The sequence below is a fragment of the Elaeis guineensis genome, chromosome 1 (genome assembly GCF_000442705.2).
Source record: "Elaeis guineensis isolate ETL-2024a chromosome 1, EG11, whole genome shotgun sequence".
Lineage (NCBI taxonomy): Eukaryota > Viridiplantae > Streptophyta > Magnoliopsida > Arecales > Arecaceae > Elaeis > Elaeis guineensis.
Genome location: NC_025993.2, coordinates 18,085,741 through 18,110,655, shown reverse-complemented (window position 1 = coordinate 18,110,655; position 24,915 = coordinate 18,085,741). Strand labels below are relative to the sequence as shown.

The following is a 24,915-nucleotide window of genomic DNA, read 5'->3' as shown; positions in this document are numbered from 1 at the left end:
AGTCCTAATGCAATGGGACTCTCATATATTGCTTCAAATGAACTAAAACCAAATCTGATTTGGTTGCACCCAAAGAGAAGAGGAACCTAATCAAATTAGGAATCCAATCTGCTCAATAAGATCCAAATCCAATTAGAAATTAATTGAACCCAAGTCCTGATCAAATCAGGTTTTGTTCTCCCTTGCAATTGGGTTATCTCATAACTCAATTAGGCTTATCTAATCAAACTCAAATCAATCTAAATTGAATCCAATTCAATTAGACTTAATTTTAGTCCCATTGCTCAATCAAATTGAGCCAATTAGCAATCTAATTGCTAATTAATCCTCCTACAACTCACTAACTCTTAGCAAATCACTTTACTGCAACTCTTAGATTGCTAGATTAATCATCAATCATATTGACGATTAGGCCCAATAGCGATTCATAATCGCTAATCAATCATCTGACCAAACAAAGACCTCTTTTGTATGTGACCCCATAGATTCTATTTTGTCTGGTAGTGATATATACTGTGATCTCCATCACAATATCATTGAAACTCTTTTTGATGAATTGTAATGATTCCAACTCTATCCATCAAGGGTCATCGATCATCAAGATGACTCTCGATGAGTCTCACAGTCCATCAGTGACATCTAACAGTATGTAGTGGCAACCCAGTAGAATGGAATATTGAACCTTTAGCTGCAGTTATCATATGATTTGGTTCTTCTATCGTGAGTCCCAATAAGACAAAGATCATGGATAACTCGTCAAATCCCATCATCTGTCATATGTAAGATTTATTCGACTTAAGTTCATGGATAACTCATCAAATTCTATCGTCTGTCATATGTAAGATTTATTCGACTTGAGTTCATATGTGAAACCTCATGGAAATTTTTTTCATCGTTCACTCTATCTAGGCCTAAGTCTTCTGAACTCAGTCTCATAAATCATATAAGACTACTCCTTATCTATCAAGATCGATAGATCTCTATAGGTGCGCACGCTACTATAGTGAACCTACAGCAGCCAACATCCACTATAAGAATTCATATGGCTAGAGATCATGTTTATGTGTAGTCAAACTACAGTAACCTCACTGTGAGTAGTCGAAGCACCACAGGTCTGAGAACTACTCACACCACTGCAGCATCGAGTATGTCACTGACGAGTGGATAGACATTGATGTGACTATTCTTGTTGGTCACACTCGATACCATTGTTCTCAAACAATCACCTGCACTCTCGCTCTAGTGTCCCCACACTGTAGACTCGGAACTCATCTATCCAGAGAAAACGATCCGTGCACCAATCTAACCGGATCAATCACCATCTTCGTGATGATCCATCGATCGGGAGCATTTAGGAATCAATCACCAATGATACATGTCCTAATTTTTCTACTCTTGAGAATGTGTCATCATCCCATTAATTCCTTTGATGATTCATGGACACATGACTCAATATGAATGAAAATTAACTCGATTTATTTTATTCAATTACAAAATTATAACACTAGAAAAGTTACATGTGTTGGCCAACTTGGCTTCTAGGGCATACCTCTAACATTCCTCCCCTTGTGCCTCTCTGTGACTGAGTTTCCTATGCTTGGGAGGATGGATGTCTTATTGCTGACCGGTCTCATCTAAACATTTCTCGCTCAAACATCTATGAGGATGTCTCAGACATCGAGTCATGTGATGAATGACCCCTCAAGCTGTGGCTGATCAGCTGGAACCTTATGTGGAATATTTCTTTCTACCCATTATCCTGGATCCACCCTGATCTCTCTAGCTACCACACTAGCTGGTCGTGGAGGGGATCTAGGCTCATCAAGCTCTGGCACATGCTGCTGCCCTACAAGTCATCCGATCATCGGATCGTCATCTTCATCATCATAATCACCTAATGTCGGATCTGCATACTTTAGGTGCACCTCTTCCTGAATATATTTTAGCCTCAACCTCAAATTATAATGAACATATACAAGATCGTGAGGCACTTCTGTATCAAATAGTTTTTCTGTTTGCTGTGGATAAGGGCGAAAGTCGATCAATTGTGCTCACCGCCACTGTAGGAGACCGTTTAGAAAAGATACAGATCGTTATAGCTTTCAAATTATCTACGGATAGTCCAAAATGAATCCATCATTCAACTGCAAAAATATTATGCAAAATTACATATCAGATTTTATGATATCTCTAGACATGTAACATCAACAAAATATTCTCATTATTGATATGTAATTTATCTGGATTCATCTTTTTTTTTGCTTACGACAGTCGATGCAACTCCAAAGCTATCCGTCTTTTAAGTTGTTTCATCTGTGAAAAATATATTTCTTAAATTAACAAATATGTTATTGATTACAGATCGAATTCAGCTAAATGCTCACACATTAGGTAACCTAACATACCTCTTGTAGGCACATAGATGCGGTTTTCGGATCGGGTACCATCTTATATATCACATTATGGAGAGCAGTGAGAAGCTCGCTATCCATATCTATCCCAGATGTGGTATACTAGAACCTCGGATTCAAATAGTAAGCTACAGATAAATCCACAAATAATTAAGTACACTTACCCAAGTACAAAAGCTGAAAAATTTTTAGTGAAATTTTTCATTCGTGCTTACCGGCTAGATGCAAATCCCTCCCCATCTGGTAGTCCTAGCGGTGCTCAATGATATTGATGTATTCTTAGACATATTTTGGATCTATATCACTGATCTGTTTCTTTGCTCTCTCCATTATATGATATAAAAAGCTCATCTAAGGGTATCTCTCTCTATTCATGGCATGAAGCACCTCATATAATGGCTTGATAACCTTCACTATCTTATCAGTCTGTTACCAGAATAACTGACTTGTCACCAAATTCTCTATTTGACTTCTATCAGTGCCAGCCCTCGCATATCTGCTCTCCTGGCACTCAGCACTGACAAACATCTGATGTAAGGCTGCTTTCTTCTCTAGAAGGCTATCGAGTTCTATATAGTTCGTAGCAAATCTGATAACATCCGATCTCAAGATCTCTCCCCAATATATGTCCGCATCAATGATAGGACCCATGTATGATTGTAGATGAATCTAGTAATAGTTTGGGCCATGTCTACTGTCTGCTGCACTCTACGAAGCTTCGTAACATCTATTAACATGAGATCAATATAATGTACAGCATATGGGGTTCAATAAATATGCAGTCGTCGCTCCATCAGTAACTCTCCGATGGCCTTATATTGCGGTCTATTATCTGTGATGACCTGCACGACATTTTGCTCTCCTACTGAGTCAATCACCTCCTCCATCAGTCCAAGGATGTATGCGGCATCATGCACCTTATTTGAAGCATCAATTGATTTGTGAAAAAATATTTTTCTATCACAATATATCAAGAAATTGATGATGCTCCATCTGGTAGGATCGATCCAACAATCACACATCACCATCAGTCCATATATGGGCCACTTATTCTTGTAAGAAGCAATCCATCTCAGTAGGTCCTCGTTGCTGTTAAGAAGCTGACCATAGATATCCTTAGGTGGTTGGGGATCCACACTCAGGCCGGCAATCTATATAACTGAAATGGCAGATCGATAGTAAGTATTGTCTGCTGCATGCACTAGAATGTAGCTAAAATGAAATCACGATCTAATAGCTTGCCACATATCCTTCTTCTTATCCTTCTTCAATATGTTGTCAATCCTCTGCTGCTTTAAATCCTTGCTGAAAAAAGTCTATGGATCCAAATCATGAATGGTGGCTCCTGCTGGCATGTCTCTAGAAAATCTCCTCCTAATGTCAAAAGCCCTCAACACAGATGAAATACCATACCTACCTCTACTATTGATTTCTCTGACTAAGGTGGTTCTCCTGAACTCTGATTCCCCCTAGTAGTTGCAGAATCGAACTCTGATTCATAGCATGATGGTCAAATTGCTCCATATCTGACTATCTCCTCCAATCGATACTGGTCATCAGACTCGTCTGAATGACAGCCTCAATTTGTACCTCCTCATCATTTAGAGTGGAAGCCTCCTCTAACTCTCTAAAGTGATAGGAAGGTGATTCTGCGGCTCAACGATCCATCTTTGTCCTTTTCTACTTTATCCTTTTCTTTGATGCTTTAAAATCAGTAAAGTGCTTCTTCATCAATTGATGTACCTTCTGTGGATATTTTCGACATATGGACACATCATCGTAACCACCAACCAAATGCTGCTTCAATCTAGTCACCCCTTCCCTTTTAAACTCTGTGTTACACCATTTGCATCTCCAATGGTGCCGAGTCGAGAGCATCTCGTCATGCATTCCGCCAATATCACGTTTTGTATCTTTTTTCTTACTCATCTCTACAAGATTAACAAAGCACAATAATTTAATAATATGATTTTACAATTATTTTTTGAAATTTATTTTTTGAAATTTTTTGAAAATATATTTAAAATTGTTAAAAAAATTAATTAACAAAAATTAATGGTTTTCACATCATCGTGTAGATCTTCTAAAGATCTACAATATATAATCAAATCATACCCAAATCAAAAATTTTGGCATAATTTCTTCTTAATTTTGTACTTGTTACCGTTTTTCAGTCAAACAATTAAAAAAAATTAAGCAAGAGAATGGTAGATTACCTTACTCTCTGTCGATCTTTGTCACCTCAATAGGATTGTGACAAAATTTCTTGCGTCCATGGGCTCCGCAAATTTTTTTTCCTCTCTTTTGTTTCCACGATGAACTGAGCCTTTGGCTCGAAAGCCAGAGGTCTCAGGAGGCAGGAAGGGGAAGCTAAAGCTTCCCTCCCAACATAATGGCCCCACCCCCACACCACCCCCCCACATGCCATGATCAGTACGGCTCAGAATCAAGCCGTACCATCTTGAACCACCCAGTTCGGGCATTTTAGGCAGGAATCGAGCAGTTCCTGCAGCGTACTGGACCGAACCGATCGGTTCGGTCCGGCACCCCTTATTTTTTGAAAAAAAAGCCCGAATCGGACCGGCTAACTGCCGGTCCAGCTCGATTCACCTCGTACCGGCTGGTTTGGGCCGATATGGCAAACCCTGGAGATAATATATATTAACTTTCAAACCAGAGTGCTTTCGGTCTCTCCTTTTGAGAGAGAACCCCTTAAAGTGTCCCCTCGATCCATCTGCCTTGATATCTCTATTGCTTCTTGATCTTCTTGGATTATTAAGTTTGAGCCTTGTAAATGGAGGATCGGAGGATTCAAGGGATAATTATGCTAGATCTAAGGGTTTTGGGGAAGAATTATAGCTAGGTTTTGGAGGAGACAAAAGAAAGGAGGAATGGTTCCATTTTGATAAGGTCCTCTCTCTTTTCTTCATTTCTCTTACGATTTTTTAGGGCTAAGGCTAGAAAATGGAGGGTATAAGAAAAGGAATGGCCGAAGGTCCCAAAATTTCCCATTGAGAGGTATTTATAGATGATGATGGTTTAGGGTTCTGAAGAATTCCACTTGTTGCTTAATATCAGATGATGATTGGGTTCAAGTTTATTTATGACCTTAGCAATTAGTGTATTTTGAGCTGCTGGAAGATGTCTGGAAAGCCTGGATTGAGTTGATATTTTATACATAGGAAGTACTGCATAGGAGGACATATGGTCAAAATTTCGGCCTATTTGGGTTTTGTTTAACTAGGAGTTAGATCTCATCAAGTAGCAGTCAATAAGGCAATCTTAAGTCCAAATTGACAGATTTAACACATAAACCAAGGAAATCTAATCAAGGTTGCATGGTGAATCCTACAAGGTATTGGTGTGTATTGACTAGGGTTTGACTTATGTTGGAATGAAAATCCAAAGTCTTAAACTAATATTCTATGATTTTTTTGAAAGGGACATATCAAGGGGATGGCAGTTGTTTGCACTGATTGCTTAATTCAAGTTTGAAACAAGTCATGAAAATTTGTAAGAACTAGGACCAAGGTAGGCTGAATTAGTTCCAGGACTCATACCAATCAGCTATTGGTGGAGTATGGTACTTGTATGACCAAGCATGCCAATTCCAAATTTGATCATGAGGATAGATAGCTAAAATTGTGTCATTAAGGATAGGCTTTTCAAACTAGATTAGGTTATGGGTCAAAAGGGCCATATCTAATCATGAGTGTTGACCCATGGATGGATTTGGGTCAAAGGGTTTTTACCTGATGTCAAATCAAGTCTATTATGGTCAAGTTTGCTTGTTTTTATCCCAACTTGGTCCAACTCAAACTTGATTAATTACCACCCCTATATGAAGGGTATGTTCATTGTGGTCATTTCACTATTGCATTCACCTTATGTAGAAAAGTGTCTTGATTTATCTACTTCTCTTTGGTTATTAAATGTGTTTTTCTATATATTTAAGGTATTATTTGATTAGTTATCAAAAATCAAGCTTTAAAAAAAATGCATCACCTATCTTAGCGAACAATGTCTAATTATCTGATAAAACTCCTAAATTTTGTTGGAAAAATAATTTTTCAAATATTTTTCATAAATATATAATGTTAAATTTAATTTCAAAAATAAGTGTGGGACAAGTCAACCGACCTCCGACTCCGACTCTACATCGGTCGTGTGAATACATTATGCCGACTTACAATCGGTTGACCGACCTACAATCAGCTACTATCAACAACGACTAACTATTTGATTAACTCTCGATCGAAGACCATCAGCATATCAGAGTTACCGACTAATGCTCATTCAGGTCTACTACCGACTTATCAGTATTACCGACATATAGTCAGCCTATCTGCTCAACATACTCTAACCATTATGAACGGTTATCGACTACGTGTCATGGCCATTAGTGGGAATAAACAGCCCACTAACTCCATAATTATGGTTCGATAATTTAGAATCATAAAAAGTGGGACCACGTGCTCGACGGTTACATCAGAATCATTTATAAAACAGAGATAAACGAGCAACACGGATAAGGCAATTCTGGGCTAAGACTCTGCCACTCTAAATACTTTATCTGTTGTTCACCAACCTCCTCTCTGACTTAAGCATCGAAGGGTCCCCACCGGACAACTCCGATCTGTGAGGACTATCTTGCAAGTGCTCTTCACCGGCGACAGACGACAGAGGATTGACCGCAACAGATTGGCGCATCAAGTAGGGGCATACTACAATCAACCATGTCGAAAATCAGAGTCCAACATTCGACAGGATCAACGAGGCAGTCTTCCCGTCGGGAAGATGTTCCTCCCCCACCTCCAGTGGCAGAGCCCAGTTCCTCATATCCTGTGGTCATCACGAATGTCCAGATTGCTGCACTCATGCAGCAAATGAAAGTTTTGACGGAGGCGGTTCAAAGTCTCCAGCAGTAGCAAATCCAGCAGCAACAGCAGCCGTCAGTAGGGTAATCGGTGGCTCAGTCGATGCCATCTAGACAGCCGCCATCCTCCACGATGCTCACCCTCCTCATCTCCAGAGCGACCGTCTCGACACTCCCATTGAGACAGACAACCGTATTCTTGACACTCTCACCGTGCCGCTCACCATTTACGGCGTTCTCCCTCTCCTTCCCATCTGCACAGTATCAAGAAGGGAAAACGACCACGGACGCCTTCTGCTTCTCCTTCTTCAAGCTCTTCAGGGGGTTCTACCTCTGGAGTTTTTCAGCGGCAGCTTAACGACTATGAACGCAAATTCAGATAAATTGATCATCAGCTTGCCCGACTTCAGGTGGAAGGTCGGAAGTCCTCCAATGACTATGACTTCCACACCGTCCAGCCTCTCTCTCAGCGCATCCTGAATAAGCCGATTCTCTCTCGATTCAAGATGCCACAGATGGAGCCATACGACGGCTCTACCGACCCGATCAACCATCTGGAGACCTATAAGGCTTTCATGATGATCCAGGAGGCAACCGATGTCCTCTTATGCATTGGCTTTCCGACAACTCTTCAGAAGGCTGCTCGAGCTTGGTATTTCGGACATCAGTCAGAGAGCATTAACTTTTTCGAGCAGCTCGAACATTCTTTCGTGGCCCACTTCAGCACTAGTCGAAGGCTGCCACGAACATCTAACAGTCTCTTCTCAATCAAGTAAGGTGAGACAGAGACATTAAGAGATTTTGTAGCTCGCTTTAATGCGGCCACACTTGAGGTCAGGGACTTCAATGAAGACATGACTATATCGGCCATGAAAAGGGGTCTAAGGGGATCTAGATTTACCTACTCTCTAGATAAAACTCTCCTCTGGACCTATGCTGAACTTCTAGAGCACGTGTCCAAATACATTCACGCGGATAAAACTACTTCTAACCGACGCTAGACAGATGGAAAAGGTCAGAAGAAGAAACAAAAGAAAAGTGAAGCTCCGGTCAAATCAAGTCGGTCAATTACCAATAAAAGCGCTTCACCTCGATGACGGAGTCCGAAGCCAAGCGGCTATGGCTGGTATGACTCCTACACTCCTCTCTCTGCTTCCCATGCGCAGATCCTGATGGAGATCGAAGGAGAGGAGTATCTACGACATCCTCCATCGATGAAAGCGCCATCGAGGAGCCGTGACAAGAAGCACTGTCGGTTCCATCATGATCACGATCACGACACCGAACAGTGCATCTAGCTCAGGGATGAGATAGAGGCCCTGATTCGACGAGACTATCTCAAAAAATTTCGACGAGATCGCCCGACTCAACCTCCCACCGACCAACAACCTCAGCCGTAAACTAAGAAAAAACTCAACAATCAACCAACGGCGGGAGTAATCAATATGATCTTCGGACGATCGAAGAACTGGGGGGCAACTTCCTTCATATGTACAGTGTTCAAAATGAAACAAGGAATTTCAGAATCACAAGATTTCGACCAACTACAAAGTGATGTTAGACTGACAAATGGACGGTCAATTACTATCGACTATATTTTGATTTTCTACTGAAAAAACTGACACATTGATTATATTTTGATTTTCCACTATAAAAACTGACACATCGACTATATTTCGATTTTCCACTATAAAAACCGACACATCGACTATATTTCGATTTTTCACTGTAACAATCGATGCATCGACTATATTTCATTTTTTCACTTTAAAAACCGACTGTACAAGTATATATCGATTTTCACTATAAAAGCCGATATACCGACTGTATTTCGATACCGACTATATCTCGGCTTTTCATTATAAAAGCCGGCTCTAGTCGAATGACTATTATGCTGACTTAGTTTTAACTAAGCGGAACATCATGCCAATACGACTCAGGTCGGATTGGAATTATACCGACCTGACTACAGTCGATCGAAGGATATTCGGCTTGCCATCGATTATCAAATAATTAGACGTACTGACCTGACTACGGTCGGTCGAAGGGTATTCGGCTTATTACCATTTATCCTGATACCTAAAAGGTAAAGTATGTCTATAAATATTCGACTAACAGATGAATTCTACAAGTACTACTGAACATTCGGCTTGTCGATCGATATTCGATAGTTAAATAGTAATTCTACGACGCTGCAAACACATGAAAAAGAGAGTTGGTACTTAGAAAAAAAAATTTTCATTCATTCATTGAAAAGAAGATTACAAAATTAGATCGAAGTTTGATTACAAAAGCTTCTGATTACAAAAAGAAGACAAAAAGCACTACACTGATCACCAGTCGTCGCCCCCATCTCCTTGCTTCGGTGCAGCATCGGCGACTGGAACGTCTTCTGGTGCAGTCGGTGCACCATCTTCAGCAGTTGGTGCAATGTCTTCAATCGGTGCAGCTTCTTCTTTGGCAGCTCCATCTTCCGAGACAAAAGGGATGATGCTGCTCAAGTCCAAATCCGGATACAGCTTTCTGACCGTATCTCGACCATCCTTATACCCGATGCAATAAGAAGCGAACCCGCCTTTGAGAATCTCTTCTTTAAACTCCTCAGAGTTCTTGAAGTTCTCGATGGCTTGGTTCAAAGCTTCCCTTGCTGACTCTGCTTTCTCTCTCGCCAACTCTTCATCAGCTCTTGTGGAAGCCGACTCATCATCAGCCAGTGCCAACCTTTCCAAGGTGGCCCGATGTCTTCCATGTTCGGCTTCGAGTTCGTCGATGCAGCCATCCCTTTCTCATCGAAGTCGGTGGATGGAGTGCTTCTTGCTTTTGATCTGTGACTCAAGAGACAAGATGTTCTGGCAAGCCGACTAAAGTTCGGCTCTGGAAGATTGAAGATCGATGATCAGACGGGAGACTTCCTCCTGAAGCTCCGCCTCCCACTCGATCGCCATCTGGAGTTGTTCAAGGGCAGCCATTTTCTCAGCATTGGCGGCCGCCACCTTGTCCATCCAGATCCGATGGAACTCTGCAACCTTCCGATAGCCGACCTCTAGGTCGTGCATATCGTGCGCCCACTGAAAGCAGAAGACGAACCAAGTCAAATCAGATCAAAAAATAAAAAACATGCTGAAGAACTTACCCCAAATATCATCGGGTAAAAAGAGGAAAACATCTCGACAACGGTCTGGTTCTTCCTGTTCTCTTGATCAGCTGGGAGAAGAGCAACTTGGATGAGCTGCTTGGCCAAGGCCGACTCACCCTCAGAAACTCTAATGTTGAACAGAATCGAGTGGCCTGCCGACGATCCGTCATCTGCCGAAGTTGCCGGCACCTTCCCCCAGTCTCCTGCCGACAATCCCATGCTTGAGAATGCGGGAAAGTCGGAGCTCGACTGCGGTCGAGCAGGTTTCGCTGGGGGAACAACCGGCACAGTCATAGATTGTTCCGGCTCGGCCGCGACTTCCGCCATGGTTCAAACTTCAGCTGGTGGAGCTGTCGACGGTACTACTGCAGCTCCGTCTTTTTCCGCCGTCCCAGTTTCAACGGATGGTGCCTCTGGGAGCATTGTCGGGGCCGACAACGCCAAAACCGACTCGGGAACCAACTCCGACGATATGTCGGATTCCCTTACCGATGCAAATGGAGGAATTCTCCGACCCTTCTTGGATGGTCGGGAGGGTCCAGCTTCAGATGCTGCCTTCTTCTTGGCAGCGTGCCAATGAATATCAACAGATGATACTCGTACCCTCAGCTGCATAGCTACAATCAGAACAAGGAAGTCAGTACAGTTCAGAAACAAACAAATAAAAAAAATGAAAGTGATCAACTATGCTATACCTAAGGAGGTGACCGAACTAAGACCGGCATCGTAGAGAGCTTATTTGATCGATCATCAGCTCTCTCTACGGTGGAACTGCCATGTCCTTCAGTCGGTGAAAATCTTCTCGATCATCGACCTCCACCCAACTATTCTCGTTGGGGCCGATCCTTAGATCACCCCAGCGTGAAGGAAAGCCCCAGGGAAAAGGAGAAGAAACAAAAAAGAATTAGTTCTTCCATCCATGAATGGATGATGGAAGATCGGTGATGAAGAAAAGGCTTTTTCTCGAGTTAAAAAACCACCAACCCTTGGCCTTAGGATGGGGACGAAAAATGAAAGCTTAGAAAAGAGAAAGACGAGGTTCGATCGGTATGAGCCGGCACAGCAAAGCAAAACTAATTATCAGCTGGATCGAGTTCGGTGCAAGCTGAGCAGGGCAAAGATCGTAGTAGTCAAGCAAATTCCGGACGAACTCCGGAATAAAAAATCGAAGACCGGTCCGAAGGTCTTCGACATAGAAGGCAACCTAACCCGAAGGAGGGGAGTTCACCCGACCATCAGAGCTAGGAGCGAAGAGCTGATACTGCTCCAGGATATGATATTGCTCCCAGAGCCGTTCAACATTCGGTCCGGATAGGGAAGAAGCTTCTACTTCCAGATCCGACGGAGATTCGTCAGATGGGTTCTCTGACCGACTATCTCGAGAAGAAGAAGCCCTAGCCATAAAGAAGAAAAACAAGAGAGAACTTTAAAACGAAGACCCAAAGGGAGAAAAGCTAAGAAGAAAGACGAAAACACTTGACTTGAAAGCTGAAAAAGGGGCAGAGAAGAGACCCTGGAGCTCTCTGGTACTTGGGCGATCTTCTGGCAGAACTTTCGCAGCAAAAGATGGCAACAAGAATGCAAAGTAAAAGTTTGGCTGAAAGTGACCCTATATATATAGGATCCATCAACGGTCCAGATGAAATCGGCCAAATCTGAATCTCATCAGATGATGACGCGTGGCAACATCCGGACCAACCATTGGTCGGACGGTTCGACGCACCTACTCCTGATCGTGCCACCTTACCATTATCCGCATGAATAGCTCTGACCCAATAATGTTCGGATACGTGGCTAAGATTTACTAGTCAGAATCATATCGTTCAGTGTTGAATTATCTTTCTAAAATGATGTTTGGTGTCGAATTGTCTCGTCGAAATGACAGCCCAATAATGATTTCGCAGCTACCAAAATGACAAAACAGCCAGAGAACTCTCGTACTCCAAAAAATCATAAAGATCGGCAACTAAGTCGGAGCTCGAGGCAACACGTGACGACTCCCTTCGTCTAACGTGACAGACCACATGATAATATACACATCGAACCACCTTGGACTTGGGAGTGGGGGGCAACTGTTGGGACAAGTCAACCGACCCTCGACTCCGACTCTACATCGGCCGTGTGAACACATTACGCCGACTCACAATCGGTTGACCGACTTACAGTCGGCTACTATCAACTAGTGACTAACTACTTGGTTAACTTCCGACTGAAGACCATCAGCATATCAGAGTTATCGATCGATGCTTATTTGGATCTACTACCAACTTATCAATATTACCAACATATAGTCGGCCTATCTGCTCAACACACTCTAACCATTATGAATGGTTATCGACTACGTGTCACGGTCATTAGTGGGAATAAACAGCCTACTAACTCCACAATTATGGTCCGATAATTTAGTGCCATGAAAAGCGGGACCACATGCTCGACGGTTACATCAGAATCATCTATAAAAGAGAGGTAAACAAGCAGCACGAATAAGACAATTTTGGGCTAAGACTCTGCCATTCTAAACATTTTATCTACTGTTCACCAACCCCCTCTCTGATTTAAGCATCGGAGGGTCCCCATCGGATACAACTCCAGTCTGTGAGGACTGTGTCTTGCAAGTGCTTTTCACCGGCGACAAGCGACGGGGGATTGGCCGCAACAATAAGAGTAACATTAGGATGGCTACATCGACATATTGAATAAAAGGATCAACATGAATGTTGGTGTTTTTCAATGATAATTTTAAATGTATGGCAATGTGAATCCAAGAATGACCAAATCTCTCCCAATTAGTATGTGGTTTTATAGCGCATGCATATTAATAGTGCAAATATTCTACCATACTTTTCTGCAAGAACATGATATATTTAATATTTTTAAATTTATTTTTATAGAAACTAAACTTAAAAAGTACATAGACCGAATCCAAAATTATATTACCTTAGGGTTGTAGATGAGCCCCTATTGAACAACATATATGAAAATTAAGATGATAGAAATTACTTACAAGATTATATTTGGATTAAGCTAAAGTGTTGTTTTGATGTTCGACCTAGAATTGCCATTTTCTTCAATTTTAATCTTAGATTGCTATCTTAGGTCATGAATTTCATGTCCTTTCATACAACATGAAATCAATCGAAAACATAATTTCTAGTCATTTGTTTAGACTTTCCCCTTAATTAAGGTTTGGAATTTTGCACAAATTTAAAAAATAGTTTAAGGACGATATGGCCTAGCTAGAAACAAGTTTCTAGCCTTCGAAACTCAATTATCCAGCAATAGAAGCTCTAGATCCATGAATGAAGCTTGAAGAAATTCCCCATTGCCTTTCTGCTCTCATAGCTTAAAATGGTGGTAAGTAAAAAAAAAATGATCTATTTAAGGAGTCCGACTTTATATGGAACAATAATAAGTGGTTAAAGCTCTATCCACCTAATTGAGTGCAATCTGAGTAGTTTGAGCCTGTTGGCCAAAACCCCATAGCATATGGAGCTCGATGTATCAACTCCTAGCCAATATGGGTGGCCCTAAATTCTTGGGTGGGCCATTGTTTATCTGATCTAGCCCTACCAATTTACTAGTCATGACATGACTCAATTATCAAAAATAAAAGAAATCTAGAAAATAATGTTAGCCATGATATCTTCTTCAACATTAAGCTATGTAATTCGCATCTTACTCTTCTATGTTAAAATCACATTAAATGCTCATCCAAAGTTGTGAATATTTTGATATAGTTCTGATGATGTTTGTCAAATTTGAATGTCAATTTACTTTACGGCCTTTTCTTATTGTAAGAAGATTCTTCTTGGCAGGTATGTTTTGAAGTTGGAGAAGGCTGATGTATATCGATTGCCATACCTAGCAAGCAGTGGACCTGGATTTGGTTTGTTTTCTTGTCTGTATTATTTTTTTTAACACCATAAGCATGTCAAATTATTACACAGCTGCTAACATTTGTGAGTGTTCTAGTCGCCCTATCATAATCAAGTAAATCTCATAATGGAAAAGGATATAAGGGGCATTTATCTTCACTGGTTTCCAGCCAGGTCCCCTCTGCCTCCCTTCCCCATCTCCTCACGGTATTCTCTGGACAAGGAGAACCTCCACTGCTTTCTCTGCTTCTCCAATCCCCAGCGGAAGCTCAATGTCTTCCAGCCTCTCAATGCTTGCTAGCATCTGATGAGGTACTTGCTAGAGATGTTCAAGAAGAGGTGCCCTCCGAGCAGGTGTAAGTGGTGGTGCTGTACAAGACAATGCTATGGGTGGTGCTGAAGATTTTTGAGGACTACAATGTGGTGCAGGTGGTAGTTGAGAGGCTCAGGGTGTGAGTTCGAGAGCAAGACATGTCCATAGACCTAGGATTCTAGGAGGAGCTCTAGGAGTTGATGAAGGGGAGGAGAGGTCGGGGATGGGCCATGCCGAGGCTGTTCGTGATGGAGAGGGACATTATCAGGAAGGAGATGGTGCTCAGAATCCCCGAGAAAGGAGGGCTGATGGGTTTACTGAGGGCACCTTGCAGCAACAATGGCAATGTGTGGGAGGGGTGCAGTAGGGTGAGGAGGAGGAGGCGGAGGGTGGCGGCAAGGAGGAGGAAGAGATGGGAGAGCGATCGTCAATGAGCGGAGGCAGTAGAGGGGAGGATGGTGGGGGAAGGGGTAGGGTAGGAATAGGAGGGCATTGAGGAAGAGGGCAGCAAGGTGGTGGACAGGGGAGAGACTATTGGTGAGCGGATGCAACAGAGGCGGGTGAAGAGGAGGTAGGCAAGGAAGAAGAGGAGGTTAGAGGGAGGGGTGGAGGCAGTGGAGAGGAGCTCGTCTCTTCTCTTCTCTTATCTTTTCACTCTTCTCTTCCTCTCTCATGTCTTATAGCTACAATCACCACTGCTATAATAGCTTTAGAAGGGCTCTTTTTTCAGGATTTGCTATAGTGCTTCTTAAAAAATTTGCAAGATAATCTTTTAAATTTCTAGTTGCCATTTATTGTAAAATGAACTGTCTTGATTTCTCTCATGGCAACTAGTTATAGGTGGTGGAAAGCCCAAGATAATTGATAACTTGCCCTGTAATTTTAGCAACATTTAGGGGTCATAATTGCTACTCGCTCCTCCTAACTAGAAATCTTGCAAAGATTTTAAGAAGCACTATAGCAGGTAAGGAAAAAAAAAACAAAGAGCCCTTCTAAAACTATTATTGGCGGTGGTGATTACAGCCATAACACACGAGAGAGGGAGAGAAGAGTGAGAAGATAAGAGGAGAACAAGAGAGATGATAGAGAAGAGAGAGAAGGAAAGAGAAAACTAAATCCTTTCTTCAAGTGTTACAATATCAGTTCCAGATCTTGTCTCGGCATGTGACATGGGCTCAAGATTTGGCGTATGGTCTCACATCTTTTTGCTTGGTACCATTTTTGATCTCTATGCATTTTTCCTTGTGATTGTCCTTAGTGATTTTTGTGTGCGGATGATATCATGTTCGAGTTGTGTCCTTAGTGATTTTGATGGTCTCAAGTTAGGGCATAGCAGCATGAGTGGTGAATATGTAACCCTCTGTTGTTCAATGGATTGTTCTTGTTGCCCTGGGTCTTTCTCTAGGATTCATGTTTGTTCTTCTTTGCTGCCCATGGTTGTTCCTGTTGCCCCATGGATTGTTCTTGTCAACCCCCTTAGGTTTAAAATTTGTGTGCCTTTTTTTTTGCTTACTTTTATCGATTGTCCGTTGCAGTTTGGCATTCTCATTGATACACATACAGAAGAAATTTAATATAGCAGTTTGCACAAGTTTCGGTCCAATTTTGCATATGTCCAGAATGTGTATGAATCTTTGGTTTTGTTGAGGACTGTTCTGCTGCAACTTTGTGATTTCCATTTTCCAACATAGACAAGTGTTTCAGGACCTCACACAAAATGCATGTAGGAGAAAGTACTAAAAGGATCATGGGATAATGGAGGTACTTCCAGATTTGGTAAATTAAGATAAAGAATCTAGATGAGAAGATTAATTATCTAAGCCCTTGAAATAGCGAAAGTGGTATCTAGCATTGTTCTTCAACCTCTTCCAATTGCCCCTCCTACATGAGCAAGCAATAACCACAAAGAAAATATTCATGTGTCAAATAGGTCCTTACAAGGATCGCTAACTTGGAACCAGATCCCGTGCCGGTCGACTAGCAGAATGAGTCAGTATGGTCTCGTATCAAACCGTATCGGGCCCAAACTGGGCCCGAACCAACACAGAAATGGATGATGAATTGGGGAGGAAAAGAGAGAAAAGAAAAGAGGGGGGAGGGGAGGAGGAAAGGAAGGCCAGCAGAGATACCTACGGTTGCTATTGGAGGGCCGTGGAGGCCTCCAAGGCCTCCCGAGCTCCACAGTCCTCTGCAAGAGAAAATGAGAAGAGAGAGACAAATAGATAGAGGGGAAGGGAGGAGAGAGGAGGGTCGTAGGGATGTTTTGGGCCTTTTGATGGCCTCCTTGTCGCCTTCCCCTCCCTCCTCTCCCCTCCCTTCCACTCTCTCTCTTCACATCTCGTAGAGGATCGTCGAGATCCAGAGGCTCGACGGCCCTCCGACGGCCTCAGCGGGCCACAGCTGGCCTTCCCCTCTGTCCCTCCCCTCCTCTCTCTCTGTCCCTCTCTTTCCTTCTCTCTCGCTCCATTTTCGTTGGCATTCCGAATCAAACATCCGAACAACATTGATTAGCCTATTGTCATGGACCATAGTCCAAAAGCTTGAGCTATTGTGAGGAAGACCAGCCTGGGCTAATAAACCCATGTATACCACTTTTTATAGTCAATGTGGGACTATAACAATCTCCCCTGGAATCTTGGTATGTCCTTGTCATGGTTGGCTCCTACTCGAGAGGGGGGCTCACCTATGGCTCAAGTGCTATTCAACCCTAGTATACCATATTAAGGGGCCAACATGACAAATAAAAGTTGTGATGGACAATGGGTCTGGCTTTGATGCCACTTGTCATGGATTTATGGTCCAAAAGCTTAAGTTGTTGGAAGGAGGACCAGCCTAGGCTAATAAACCTATGTCTATTTATTAGTCAATATGGGACTATGGAGTTATGTACCATTTTCATCGTAGTGCAGAACATTATATAATTTTCTTTCAGCTTCAGTCTTGTGCATAAAGAAGTCATATGCTTGCTTCACCCTTGATCATCCAAATTCACATATGCACTTCATAAAACATTTGAGTACAGCATCATTTTGACTCCTTAATTTATATTTGTTTGGACTAAGTAGATTGGTTCAACTATTTCCACTTTCTAAGGGACTTTATTCATCAATTGAAGGACATATCTATGACTTAAATGATCTATTCAACTTGATGTAGACTATGTGCAATTCTTATTTTTGCATAATTTAGTGTTGATCGACATGCAATATCCATTCAACATTGCAACAAATTGTACATATCCTAACACTGTAAAATGGCTATATATCCAAACCAATGGAACTCATATGGTAACCTGAATCAAATTTCTCCCATAGAGATTTAAATCATGCTAAACTAGTATAGAAAAGGATCCTGAGTTCCTGACTTTGTTGGACTCTTAGAAGTCAAAGGGACAATCTTCCTTAAGTTGGGATTGCCATGATTATATGTATAATAAGAGTTGAATGTCCTCTAAAGTTCAAAGTAAATTGACCTGTGTTGGTCATAGCAAAACATAAGTTTATCTAGATAATGTCTTATACCAAATAAACCTGAAACAATTTCATGAGAAATGCATAATAGCACCTGATCCATACTTAAAAAAAAAAAAAAAAAAAAACTATATCCAAAATCTTTGGTAGTGGCCTCAGGCATTTGCACATGCACTATAACTAGTAATAAATAATGATCTTATTATTTTAAGGGCATATATAGCATTCAGTTTGACTATGTCTTGCTGGTACACCATTTAGAAACACAAACTAACTTATGAAGTATGATATCTTGACTTCAAATTGAAAAGCACGGAATTTTTTTGATGCTAGGATGGTATATCCACCCATTCTGCCATATACCCAACCCACCCCCACCTACACTGGAGCTTAGGCGCCTAGGAAGATCGAGCCACTGCTAGCTGAACAAGGGATTTATATATGTATGGGCACTTATATATGTATGGGCACAAAGTGAGGGCCCATGCCCTATGGAATTGAACCCCTTCCTCTTGCCAATTGTACTATACAAAGTACAAACCATAATACAATGTGGTGACATTATCCATTCATGATTTTTTCTAATACACCATAGGCATTCTGAGATATATCAGGAATACCTTAAGAACTCATTTGGTTCATAGGAAGAATTTCCCTTCATTGGAATGTTTTTCCTGGGAAGCTGATGCTTGGGTATATGATGCTTGGGAAAGTGGTTCTCGCATGTTTTGTTGACCATGGAAAAATGGCACATTTCAGAGTGGCTTATGTTTGGTTAAGCATTTATTTTTTTAGAAAAGTTATATAAAATACCTTTTATACCTTTAATAAAGGGAATGACCTTACCCCATTCTATCTAAAAGCTTAAGGGCACTTTTGAAAAGTAATTATCCCAAGTCCTAGCTAGTGGGAACTAGACTTTTCCATGTCCTACATGGGTGTTTCTTTTCTACAAAGTGTGGGAATCTTATTCCCAAGGGAAAGCTACTTTCCCATTTCTCTCCTTTAAAAACTCCAACCAAACATGAGGCATTTCTCCATTTTCGCATTGACCACACTCCCCCCTTCTCTTCATGTGAACCAAACAAGCCCTAAAAAAAATCAAGGTTACTTCCATTTTTAGTATTGTGACATGTAGATATGTTATGGGCATGTATGTAACAAACATCTTAAGTCATATTAACTAAACAATGTTGATATTGATAATAATGGTCCTAATATTTCACTTTCTAAGAAGTTTGACTCGTTGATATACCAAATGAAATGATCAACTTCCAGAACTTACTCCATCGATCGATCAACCCCTATTGAGCTATACAAGACAGTGCTACACATTTGCTATAATATGGGTTGGTACATGCTGTGATGCTAATTTGAGCTAATGCTAGTTAGAGCTAGAAATGGTCTGGGCCACACCTCTACCGAGCCCAGCCCAAAATATTTTTCAGGCTTCGAATCGGGCTTAGGCTCAAATTTTTGGGAAACCCTCGACCTGAATCCAAGCCTGGGCCCGACCCAAACCATTTAGGCTAGCCCAAATTTGTGGAGTCGATTGCGATTCATCGAATGATGAATGGCTTTCTATAATTCATAATTCTAATCATTTTGACATGCCTTGAATCGCATCCAACTATTATGCCTTCAAAAGTTTCTATAGAAGCTTGAAAGCACCAATATTCAATAATTGTGAGACCAAAGATTTAAGAAAAGATGATGAAGGGCTTGAGACTTGTCCGGGCCTGAATTCAGGCTCAATTTCCAAATTTTTGTTCAGGCTCAGGCTCGAGCAGGGCCCAAGTCAGGCTAATGATATATCCAAGCCGGGCCCAAAAAATAAATAGGCTCTATATTTAAGCCCAAATCTGCTGTAAAATCTTTCAGGCTTAGCCCATAGTCTGACCCAAAGTCAGCCTGGCTCGATGGACCTTGGGCCAGCCCGAGCCCATTTCCAGCCCTAGTGCTAGTGTGCCCCCTCTAGCATGCCATGAAACATCTGGTATCATATGTATCATAAACTAACTTGTTTACGTAATGGTGATTCATACACCTAGCATTGTGACATGCTCAGAATATGAGCTCTTTTATGGTTTATACATGTGGTTTTGTTTCTGCATGAGATAAATGCATTTGCACCAACATTAGCTCAAGTTTCATTAGAAGTATGATAGCTTGTCTTTTGTCATTAGGTTGATTAGTCAAGTTGTTAACTATACAATCTATACTCGTTTAAAGTTAAAACTTGCAGATATTATAATAATCAAGATCCCTGACTGTATTTCGTATTCATATTCTAAATCCTTCCCATGGAGGCAAAAAAAACATACTAGCAGAAAATTTCTCAACTTCCATAGTTATCCACTATTTTGTTGTTCTAACTTAATTATGGTCTTCTTGATGCCTTTAGCATTGCTCGAAGCAGCAAGGAAAGCAAAATTTAAAGATATACTAGGTCGAATAGCAGCTGGATTTTCATCTTCAAGGTCAACTTCAGTAGCTTACTGTCCTTGTTTAGTCTGGATTATTATAGCTGAAATTCAGTATGATATCTAAAATGTTTACAGTTACAAATGGTATAATTTATATTCTATTTGTTCAGTGCTTGCTATGCCTTAAAATGCTTAAACCAATACATGTGACAAGCATATTGTTTGTTGTTGAGCATACTTTTTTTTTTCAGAAATTATTGTTGAGTATAAATGTTAAATAGCCAATTTTATACATGTTTTCTATATTGTCATTTTACATATCACATGGTCTATTTTTTCTATATAACTGACTTGTCTATATCAATTTTGACTTCTCCTCTTTGAGATCTTGACCTTGTTGAACTCGCCTTGGGATCATTGTGTTCTTGATTTTTGGAGTGAAAATTTGACTCACCCTCTTTCAGCTCTTGACCTTATCGAACTTGCCTTGAGAACCTCGGATTCTTTTAATTGTTTCCTTTTTAATTTCTTAAAATTTGTTGGGATTTCATTTCTGTCAGTCTTTCATTGACTGCTGGCTCATGTAGAACTATGCCAAGCTCTAGATAGTCGGCATAAGATTCAAAACCTTGATTTGGCTTTAATAAAATCATTTAGTTCAATTAGAAAGTAGTGCAGAAATGTTAATCTATTGAAAACATATTTATTATGCATTTACATGGATTATGAAATTGCGAACAACAGTTGGGATAAACCAATATTGCTTGCATGGGGAGTAGCAGATAAGTATTTGCCTCTGTCTGAAGCTGAAGAGTTTCAGAAGGGAAACCCTGGTGTTGTCAAACTTAAGCCAATAGAAGGAGCTGGTCATATGCCACAAGAGGACTGGTAACCACAGTTCATCACTATTCTATTTGAACATCTTAGGATATAATACATACACAATATGATTCTTTTTAAATTTATTCAGCTTAGTATTTGATTTCTTTTCTTACATGGTCAACAAATAATGTGGATCAGGCCAGAGAAGACAGTTGAAGCTCTAAGAACATTTTTCTAGACGAAATGTTAAAGCACTTAAACTCTGATTTTGTGGCTATCTGGTAAAGTTTTAAACTCAGAAGCATATTTGCAGTTACAAAAACTTTAGTTTACCATGTTGTTATGAAAGAACTTTTTGATAAATCATTGCATTAGTTTGGGCTCCTGTTTTTTCTTATAATTCAAAAATAAGCAGCACCGTATACCTTAAGAAGTTTCACCTTGGAAGGGATTTCTGCAAGGAAGAAATTATGGACGTATTGCAACTGGTTTCCAGATGCCTTGGACTTGTCACAAGCCACGCAGAAAACGAGGGGTCAAACCTAAGTTATCCCCTTCTGATTTCATTTTAAGTATAAATTGTCATCTCCTTGTGATTTCATTGTAAGCAGAAATTATAGCATCCATCAGTTCCATGAAATGATAAGGTGAATACAATTCTAGCATGATAATTAGTGGTGGTGATATTGCTAAAGATGGTTTTGTTTTTTATGGAGCCAAAAACTTTATATTGACTAGCATGCCCTTGTTGTCATGGAGCAATATCCAATATTAGTCTATGATTTATTGTCCTGGAAATTAAAAACAAAAAAAAAAAGAAAATTGGCTTGGGCAATTTCACCACCCCATAGAGGTCATTCTGCTAACCTTTTATGGATATAATATATATATACATACATACATACATATATATATATATATATACACACACACACACACATACACATACATACATATATATATATATATATATATATATATATATACACACACATACATATATATATATATGTGTGTGTGTGTGTGTGTGTGCATAGAGAGAGAGAGAGAGAGATTTGGCTACAGTCGAGCGTAATTAAGGTCTGAATCAAGATTTTAAATACCAATACCAGATTTTATGCCGATTGCCGGTCGGTACGGTACAGTACCGACCCACACCGACAATAAAAAATAAAAAAAAAATCCCATCCAACAGTAAAAAAATCGTACCGCATCATACCATGCGGTTCGGTCCGGTTCAGACCATTTTTCGAAAAATCGATATGAACCGAACCGGTTCTCCACTGGTACGGTACGAGGTGTACCGGCTGGTCCAGGCCGATATGGAATACCATAGTCTGGATGCAGTCGCCTATCCCACCACTGGATCGGTTGACGTCTTAAAATACCAACTGCCATTAACAACTCTTCCACAAGCAGCTGCAGTGAGAGCAAAAAAAAAAAAAAAAAAGCATTAATGGGATGAGAAATGCCTCTCCCTTAGGACATGCCCATGCCCAGAGTTGACACCACCTTGATGCTGCCCACTCTCTCTCTCCTTCCTCTATATTCTTTAGTTCTTGCTCCTTTCTCTAGTTTTCTCTTCTTTTTTCCCCTGCTAGGCTGCTACCACCTCCCTTTCTTCCTTCTTCCACTAGTTCACCTCCCTCTTCTCCTTCCGATGCTCTGTCTTCCTATCTCTCCACTGGATTAATGAGTGTTCCGTTACATTCTATGTAATAAAGAGAGGGCCTGTGCTTCAAAAGACTAACTAAATTGCTTTTAAAATGACCATGAAAGGATTGTAGCTTGGTGGTTGTTTGCACTACTTGGCAAAGCCCTTCAAGATCCCAATCATGTGAGGGATGGGAGAATGCATCTGCTATGGAAAACTGCATAAGCAAACCAAATTATAGTGCCTAAAGCTTGATAAAGAGAAGTAGCATCATTGAGGAGTTAGAAGTATGGAAAAACAAATTGAATATGTCCTGTCACATGCCAGTGCTTGGATAAATGTGTTTGATTGCTTTTCATGGTCCAAGTAATAAACAGTTATCCAACAGTAATAAACATTAACATATCCATGATCAACATTTAGCCTAAAACGATAAACACCTAGTTTGCTGGACTAAACACTAAACTGTAGCTTTTAGGAGAAGAAACATGGACAAAAAAAACTTTCCTAAGAGAAAATAATGTTGTACTAGCAGATTGGAGTAGATTAATTACTATGTGTTTAGCAGCATGTTCCATTTATTCATGATTGATGGATCATTTTCTACATGTTAGCTTTTATAGAGGGAACTTTTCTGCCAAAGTCTCTTATCTGTGTGAATGTGACATTTTTGTTGCTACAGTCTGGTCTTATGGATGGACTGCAGTACAGACAATAGAAATTTTATAATTGAGCTAGCAAGTTTAACTTTACAAACTAAAAAAATTGACCGCATTTAGTGGTAGTGGTTCAGAGTTCACTTAATGTAGTTGAATATAAGTTCCTTTTTTATGGGTTGAATTATGTTGCAATTTGTTATTTGTTTTCATCAGTACTAATTAGATGGAATTACCCTGTAAATGGAAACAAAAAGTGTGCATGATGGTAACATGATAACCATCTTCAGCATGCCAAGCAATATTATAGATAGAGGAAGCAATGTGACTAGTGTATTGCTCGACAAAACTCTTACATCTGGTGATCAGATAGATAGGCCAAGTATTGTGTTATCGAACTTCGCCAAATCTTCAAATTTCATTGTTACACATTTGTGCAGGTTGATGATTTGGATTACCATGTCATTGAGAACTCTTCCAATGAGTAATATGATGATGAGGTTGCCGGATAACCAAAGTACTAGATCAAACTCTTTTAATAATTATATGATGAAATGCGTGTAATTTTGTTGGATGTTATCTACATCAATAATCGACACTCTGTAATTCTAAATTTTGTTGTAATTCTATCTTTTGAGAAAGGGCCAAGTCTTGGGTAGTCAATGCACGGTATTTTTTTTGTTAAGTTGTGAATTCTTTTGTTTGTAACTAAAACTGGAATAAACATTCTGATTTTTAGATAATGTCTTCTCAGTTTTTTACCATAAAGGTAATGTGATAGTACAGTATATAGCTGTAGTTTGACTTCATGATTATCCCTCCTGGGAAAGCACTTAGCATGCAGCGGTGCAAATCAACATTTATCCTACAGAAAAAAAAAAAATACTAACATGTCCAGAGTTAAACTGAAAAGTTAAGGAGAAAGTTTGAATGGAATTAATACTTACTACTCGCAAATAAATACTAACTAGCTGAGAGTAAACACTAACGGTCCAAGGGATAAGCAAAAAATTCGAGAATTCCTCTCGACCTTCCTGCCTACTAAATGACAGATACTTATCTTACAGCAACAAACACTAACACGTTCTTTATAAATATTTAGGGGGTGTTTGATTTACGATCGGAATGGCTTGAAATTAGAATCAAAATGGCCGAATCCGTCGATGTGCTTGGTTCTGGAATTGAAATCGAATTTAGAATGAAAATTTGAATTCATAGAAGAGAGTAGGGATTGAGTTCTATATAGATTGGATCATTCTCATTCTATCTCGAAATC

The 24,915-nt window shown here is 40.3% G+C and overlaps 1 protein-coding gene across 10 annotated transcripts in view; it reads left to right on the top strand.

Moving 5' to 3' along the window:
- LOC105033569 (uncharacterized) overlaps positions 1-24,407 on the top strand; it is a 148,989-nt gene extending 124,582 nt beyond the window's left edge. For 4 of the 10 annotated variants that reach the window (XM_073251125.1, XM_073251115.1, XM_073251120.1 and 1 more), the window contains 5 exons: positions 14,239-14,309; positions 20,486-20,561; positions 21,252-21,395; positions 21,528-21,610; positions 24,080-24,302. In XM_073251125.1, the coding sequence (XP_073107226.1) occupies positions 14,239-14,309; positions 20,486-20,561; positions 21,252-21,395; positions 21,528-21,567 (331 nt within the window). In that variant the 3' untranslated portion in view covers positions 21,568-21,610; positions 24,080-24,302. Of the gene's footprint in view, positions 1-14,238; positions 14,310-14,468; positions 15,824-20,485; positions 20,562-21,251; positions 21,396-21,527; positions 21,611-21,744; positions 22,024-24,079 lie in introns of those variants that run through there. The other 6 variants (XM_073251114.1, XM_073251110.1, XR_012138337.1 and 3 more) reach the window with 6 other exon arrangements.
- The last annotated feature ends 508 nt before the right edge of the window (positions 24,408-24,915 follow it).